The sequence below is a fragment of the Ambystoma mexicanum genome, chromosome 2p (genome assembly GCF_040938575.1).
Source record: "Ambystoma mexicanum isolate Mex_15411 chromosome 2p, UKY_AmexF1_1, whole genome shotgun sequence".
Lineage (NCBI taxonomy): Eukaryota > Metazoa > Chordata > Amphibia > Caudata > Ambystomatidae > Ambystoma > Ambystoma mexicanum.
The window spans coordinates 1,473,479,874-1,473,487,866 of NC_090923.1; the positions used below are offsets into that span (position 1 = coordinate 1,473,479,874).

Here is a 7,993-nt window from a genome sequence, read left to right on the forward strand (position 1 = left end):
AGTACAATTACATTTTATTTTACTATAGCTGTCATGTATACGTCTGGGGGCACTGTATGTAAAGTATTGCTAAATATTTTACTTTTAGTAGGTTGAGCAGTCTCTCCTAAAATACAGCACATGATGCAAGACCATTATACACTCAATATTAAGAATTGTACAAACGGCTACAGTGTAATGTATTCTTCATGTGAGTGTAGGTGCATTTGTGGTTTTGTTGGTTTTAATTTACATATAGAAAGCTAATATGTAATTCTTTTTTTATTTCAATAGGTGAGTGATGCCCAACCAGGAGAAAAACAGTCTACATTCAGTTTAACTGCCTTCAAAAATAAAACTTTAGTTGATGGCAAAAATAATGGGTTTCTGGGTCAATGAGAAGAAAACCACTCTCCATACAAGCTGTCAAGAGAAAGTTATTGTGTACCTTTAGTGGGGAAACCAATATGAGGAGAAAACCTACTAAACATCAGCAGGATTTCAGTGCTTCATTGCATTTCAGTTAATAACAAATGGCCCATAATATGCACACCATTATCATAATTAAATGACACAAGTTACAATTCTGGCAGACTGAAATGAAAACTCTTTGTACTAGATGTAAGTGCAGCCGGTGAATTACTTATATCATCAATATATTGATTGTAAGACACGTTTATCTAAAAAGTGATTTTGTCAAATACCACTGAATGTCAGTGTACTGTATTAGAGAATCCCTTCAGTCTTATGGAGATTTAACTGTGCATAAAATAACATGTAAAGGTAGAAAACATTCTAAACCCATTGAGTATAAGAAAAGCTTAAATAGTAAGGGAATACCTTTTGCCCATATGAAACCCAATCAATGCACTGTATGTGGAAGAAGCTTTAGTCAAAAGGGATATCTTACTACTCATAAAAGAACACATACAGGTGAAAAACCATTTCAGTGCACTGAATGTGAGAAAAGCTTCAGTCGAAAGGGAACTCTTGCTCTTCACAAGAGAACCCATACAGGTGAGAAACCGTATAATTGTATTGAGTGTTGTAAACGTTTTACATACAAGGCATGTCTTATAATTCACCAGAGAAGACATACAGGTAAAAATTCATTTCATTGCACTGAATGTGAGAAAAGATTCACTTTGAAGCAAAGCCTCATTATCCACGAAAGAACACATACGGGTGAGAAACCCTTTGCATGCACTGCATGTGATAAAAGCTTCAGTGAGAAGAAAGCACTTATTATCCATGGAAGAAAACATACAGGTGAAAAACCGTACCACTGTAGTGAATGTAATAAAAGCTACAGAGAGAAGAGAACACTTATTATCCATGAGCGAACACATACAGGTGAGAAACGTCATCACTGCACCGAATGTGGGAAAGGCTTTGGTTATAAGAACTGCCTTACAGCTCACCAACAAACACATACTGGTGAAAAACCCCATCAATGCACTGAATGTTTAAAAAGCTTCAGTCAAAAAGGAGCACTTGTGATCCATGAGAGAACCCATACTGGTGAAAAACCCTATAGTTGCACTGAGTGTGGCAAGAGCTTCAGTGAGAAGAGAAAACTTATGATACATGTGAGAACACATACAGGTGAAAAACCTCACAAGTGTACTGAATGTAACAAAAGCTTCAGTCGAAAGGAAAAACTTCATATCCATGAGAGAATACACACAGGTGAAAAGCCTTATAGATGTAAGGAGTGTGGTAAAAACCTACGTTATAGGCTAAATCTTATTCTACATGAGAGAACACATACAGGCGAGAAACTGTTTCAATGCACTGAATGCAGGAAATGTTTCCGTGAGAAAGGAAAACTTGTTATCCACCAAAGATTGCATACAGGCGACAAACCTTACCATTGTGTGGAATGCGGAAAATCTTTCAATGAGAAGCAAAATCTTAATTTTCATGTGAGAACCCATACTGGCGAAACTCCGTATCAATGTTCTGAATGTGGGAAGAGCTTTTTCCGTAAGGGCCATCTTACGAGACACCAGAGAAAACATACAAGTGATAAAAACTACTAAAATCATATTAAAATAGGGGTTGTCTTTGGCTATTGCACAAAGGAAAGGTTCATCACCAGTTGACATCCACTGGAAATATACACCTGGAGGGAATCATTCAGTATGAAACAATGGAGGAAGAGGGGTATTGGCAAAACGTTGGAAAAGATAAGCGGGAAGGGAAATGCTAAACCAATGCAAGAAAATGATAGGAATTTATGCTAAATGTGGTCCTTAAAGGCTTTTGAACAGCACAAAACATAATGCAATCTATAAACCACCTTGCCATTACAGTGCTAGCAGACTATGTGAAAGGCTTCTAAAATATCCAAACAGTTTGATCCACGAACACAAATATTTGCGTAAGAACCCACCCATTCAAATTAAAACTGTGTAGACAAGAATTACATAATTCAAGTGTGAAAAGATGTTTTAACCTTCTAAAATTTGACAACACCTTGGGGACAACCATCAGAGGTCTACAGGAATATCCAACATTAAAGGAACTCAGTGTACAGAAACTTCATATATGAGGAAAGAATGGCAAATGGCATTTACATCTTTCAACTTTTTCTTTTTGTAAGGTTGAAGGAATGCCTGGATATGCCATGTATGCAGAAAGAAGCCACAAAAGATGTGAAATCAGAAAGCTAGCAGGACCTATAGAAAAGAAAAAAGATTGGCTAGACCACAAGTATAATGGAATGTGCAAGACAGTACCCCAATATCCTCGTGTTTATTAGGAACTATCACAGAACTGGTTGTAAATAGGAGGATTAAAAACTTGATAACCCAGATTAGGAGTAATGGTCCGCTCTGAAGCTGGCAGTTCGACACAGCAAATGTGTCTGCTGTATTCCTAGATATTTATTCCATACAGGATTTTAGTTCCAGACTACATCCAGCACCATGCACCAGAAAAAATGCAAGAAATGTATGATGTTGTAATCATGTGGAGTATGTGACGATGGATAAAATAATCTCCATTTTGGTTTCCAATCATAGGTCAGGCCATTGCATGGAGTGACGGAAGATCTAGAAATACCAGGCAAAAACAAGTACAATTGAGACAATAAACTGTCACTGGTTATTAGAATCTTAAGACTGTGGTTCTGTGCATACAAAAGCACATCAAAGTTGTCTTATGTTATTGTTATGTTATTGTTATGCTGGCACTAAAGGATTCAGCAGTGGACAAACACTGGGAGAATAAGCAATAAATGATCTTTATATATAAAGCTGAATGAAGGTATTTGTGTCTGTTTGTCCGGCTATACAAATCTACACAGTTAAACCCACGTCTACCAACTTTTGCATGGATTCCTCTTTTGTCAGGGGCAAGATTGTAGTCTTAGTTTGGATGCAAAAACTTTATATGCAAAACAATTTGGGGAAAAAACAAAAAATGTTTTAAAAAATGTATCGCGCCACTCCAAATATGGGAAATAGCAAGGTTACAGTTTACTAAGTTTATTCACAAGAAGAGAACACAATCAATGAAAACATTTTTTGGGGAAAAAATACATTACTTTTAATTTTAAGCAAGACTTGCTGACATGAGGACAAGAGCAACATTCTCCAGGGCACATGAGACACCAGAGGAAACTGACGCAAGACTTGCCAGCAAGAAGACAAAAGCAACATCCTCCAGGGCGCATGAGACACCACTCGATCAGGACATGGGCCACACTGGATACCCCAGCTATAAAACATACACAAGGCTATAGCAGATCCTGATGTGCATGTCAGCTACAGACCTGTGCAACGCTGGGTGGTACTACTATTGAAGATAATTATGAATATCGTGTACTCCATTAGTCAACTTAGAAACATTAGTGATCTGAGGATTATTCATGCATGAATAAGTAAACCATCATTATGATCATGAAACCTTTTTGCAGTATTGTTTGCATGCAGAAATTAAATCAAGAGTTAGCAAAGTGTGGAAAAGGTGCATGGATATAATGTGGTGTATATTACGTAGAGTGGAGCTTATAAGGTAACATTTTGCGAACTCATTGGGACTATATGAATTACCTAAAAAGGCTAGGTTAGGTGCAGGGTTGTACAAATTAACTAGGGAGTTATTTAATAATAATAGTTATTTAAATACTAGAGTTATTTCATGCAAAACATTAACCTGCCATGCCCTGTCCCAAGAATTAGGGGGATTCCTATCATGTTTCTTTTGACCGTTGTGAGAATTACTACCACCACAATGAACATAGGAAAAGGCATCTTATTATCTATAATGTACTACATGGTAACAATGCATGGTAGCAAACTAAACAGTAGTTAAATGATTATGGTTTATGGATAACATTTGTTTTTATCTTGGTTGGTAATATGTCAACTTTCAAATTTACTGCTAGTACAAACTGTCACGATATGCAAACAGGGGCGTTGTCCACCACGTCGCATGTTTGCTGGGCATGCATGGTGGCCGCGTACCTGGCGGTTACCATGGTACCGCGGTTACCATGGTGGCTTATGCAGCGGCAGGCATGCATAGGCAGGCCCTTTGGCGTCCCATTGCCTGGGCAACGACGCCGGACGAAATGACACATGACGGTGTCCGAAGCCTATTTCCGCTTCGTTCGTCCTCACAGCGACACTTCTGATTGAAGTTGCTTCGATACCTTTTTGTTCCGCATTGAAGACTTTGTTTTGCTTCCTGTTAGCAACATGGAATTGTTTCACGGATTGCCCTTGCTTGATCCTTTGGTTTTGCTGAACTTTATTCCTCCTGACCTCAAAACGCTTATAGGATTGTCGTTTGCCAACTCCCTGCTTGCTTTGTAGAAATCCAACTCCTCGGCCCCTGAATGTGAAACAGATTCACCTGTCTCATACTTGCCTACAGTGAGTTCTTCTGCCGTTCTGTATGCTTTGCTGTCAGTCTCTGCAATTGCTAATTACAGAGCATTCTAAAGACTGTTCCCACCTGTTCTCATTTCCTTGTCTTCACTGACATACTCTGGGACTCTTGCACCATTAAACACCGGATTAGACTATTCTTGCGACACTTTACACTAAGGAACTCCGGATTGGATTGTACTGGGATATTCTAGGATTCACCTGTAAAGACTGGTAGGGGGTGTCTGTACTTCCGCTCTCTATATGGTGGAGGAGAGGCACAGAAGACCCCAGCCAAGATTCTCTATTACGGTAGCAATGGACGAGCAATCAAGGCCTAGCTTCTCAGGAGATGATGCAGGCTCGTTCTTAAGTACAGTGTAGTCCCCGAACCCCCATAAAGGAATGTCCACAAACTGTATTACTGAAAACACAGTCTTTATATAATTAATATTCAAAGGTCACAATAACGCACTTTGTACTCGGAAGTCAATAATGATAAATGTCTACAATTCTAAAGTGGTACCACCAATGTTATCAAATCTCATTAAAGTGCATCAACTGTACGGTTAAAATGTCACACAGATCAATAACGAGGAAACCAGCAATAGAGATAGGAAGGAACGCAAGGTGGTTGAAACAATAGGCAGAATTCTGACCCCTACCACTAGGCACAGTTCTGTGTGGAGATCCCCCCACCTGGGCAACCTGTAAAATAAAGATATATAACACAAGCCCAGTCCACGTAATGTTCAATAGTCTTATTTCCTCCTATTAAGGTTTTACCCCCCCCCCCCAATGTACCTGGTGGAGTACAGTTCTCCGACGATGCGTCAACCGATCCTTCTTGAGTGCCTCCCTTTCAGGCAAGAGCCACGGATCGTCGAGAGGCGTCGGGGAACTTGGCGTTCGGTGTCGGGGAATCGACGGCCCTTCTTGAGTGCCCTCCCTTTAAGGTAGGAGTCACGGGTCGTCGAACGTCCGACGGTGAACAGGGTGAACTACGGCAGAGAAGTGGCAGCTTCGTTCCTAGCGGTGCTCGTCGACGACAGAGCGTTGGTGTCCTGCAAGGAAGAGGCGTGCGGGGCACCTCAGTGACGATAGTTCTGGACCGCAAAGAGATGATGAAGAACTGTGGCCCAGCAAGGGCGTCGAGTCGTCGGCGTCTCTGTGGTCTTTAGGTGGCGGGAAACCCACCGGTGGATGCTCCTCTGCGCGTCGACCGTCAGGCCTTCTCCAGCGGGAGACAAGCGGGTGACGATGCAGACGAGAGCGTCCGATGATCAATTGAAGTTCTTAGGCAAACGGGAGCACGGCGGCTCTGGTCAGCGACGGCGGTCGTCGACAGTGGCGGACAACAGTCCGAGTGCTTCTCCTTGGAGTTCCGCAGCAGTCCCGTATCGGGTCAGCAGCCTGTCGAAAGTCTGTCTACCAGGGAGCATTGGCAAAGATCAGCTGTGCACGATGGCCCCTCGTAGCTCGGGAAGAGGGCGCCTTACCAGGTCCTCTCTGGTTCAGTCCTTGGAGGCACAGCAGCTTTCAGATTGTGAAGGAGAGCAACAGCAATTCTTCTCGTCCAGCAGGGCTTCAAGGTCAAACTTCAGTTACTCCAGTTACTCGTCGTAGTGGACTTCAGCTTCTGAACACGATTCCTAGCAGTGAGAGGTCCCCAGATATACTGTTTATCTCCCATTCATTCCGCTGGTTCACACTCAAGCATCCAATCACGACTACGGGCATTCATGCAGGCAGGCAGCCAATCAGGCACACAAGGTATTCAGGCCATTCACTTCTCTCCAAACACTCACAACAAGTTATGTGTATTGGGACAAGTACCGAGCCATTCAACACTCCAAGCTGCATTCATACCGGTTTCGGGCAGGGCTGTCTCAGTCATTGTGTTAACCACCAGATACTAGACATCCACAACACAGAATGCATATTCGTCACACACTCTATTCACCCAGGTCCAACCCACAGGAGGTACCCACAACATACATCACCGGGAAGGCTCCAGCTAGTCTGGCCGGGCCTTCACAACAACACCATATATGGTATTTCCACCCAACAGCCAGTCAGGGGGAAGGGACAGAGTCAGGGCTTACCAGGACTTTGGGAAAACAAGGTAATGGGTAATAGAAAGCAAGAGGCCACCGGGGTCATCTTGTTTTCCATCAGGAAATAACTGATCTCAATGGCAGGGCCGGGGTATCCCAAAATGGAGGATACTTCCGCGCACCTGTCAAATTCAGCATGGAATTGCCACCAGCCCATACCCTGCTCTGTGGGCCACCCACAGGTGCCCAAAAACATACACTAGGGGTACAGGGTTGTACCCCCACCCATGGGTGCCATAAGGGTATCCCACGTGTCTGTTCATCAAACCAAAAGAAAGAGAACTGCACCGCCTGGAGTCCCCCATGAACTCCTGCGCGGAAAACACGACAGAACACACGATAAAAAGCAGTAAAGGACAAGGATACGGAGGCCCTGTCCCTCCGATGCATTTCCAGCATCACAGTCGCTCCCCCAGACTGAGGTGGAGGGTGCCTAATCTCCCACGGGATAGACACCCTCATCCAGACGGTCAACATACCTTCTGGAAAGGCCATCTGCATTATCGTGACTTTTCCCTGGTCTGTGCTCTATGGTGAAGTCTAGCCCTTGCAGGCTAATGGACCACCTGAGCAGTTTCGGGTTTTCACCCTTCATCTGCATAAGCCACTTCAGGGGCTTATGATCTGTTTGGACCTTGAAGGTAGACCCCGCAAGGTAGGGCCTAAAATGCCTAAGGCTCCAAACTATACTAAAACATTCCTTTTCAACAGTAGCCCACCTAAGTTCTCTACCCTTGAGTTGTCTACTGATGAATATGATAGGATGTTCTCTCCCTTTGTCATCTAACTGGGACAAGACAGCTCCAAATCCGGTGTCGCAGGCATCCGTCTGGACGATAAAGGGTCGGCTGTAGTCAGGCGCACACAACACGGGTGCCCGGCACAGACTTTCTTTCAAGCCATCAAAGGCCCTCTGACAGTCTTCAGTCTATTGACCTTCCTAGGCTGCTTGGGTGAAGTCAGAGCTGTCATTGGTGCAGCTATGGTTCCATAGTCCGCCATGAAATTGTGATAGTACCC

The 7,993-nt window shown here is 43.1% G+C and overlaps 1 protein-coding gene across 5 annotated transcripts in view; it reads left to right on the top strand.

Annotated features, from left to right (window-relative positions):
* LOC138567641 (zinc finger protein 182-like) overlaps window positions 1-3,244 on the top strand; it is a 218,580-nt gene extending 215,336 nt beyond the window's left edge. For all 5 annotated transcript variants that reach the window (XM_069646099.1, XM_069646100.1, XM_069646101.1 and 2 more), the window contains one exon: window positions 274-3,244. In XM_069646099.1, the coding sequence (XP_069502200.1) occupies window positions 690-2,021 (1,332 nt within the window). In that variant the 5' untranslated portion in view covers window positions 274-689 and the 3' untranslated portion in view covers window positions 2,022-3,244. The remainder of the gene's footprint in view (window positions 1-273) is intronic.
* The last annotated feature ends 4,749 nt before the right edge of the window (window positions 3,245-7,993 follow it).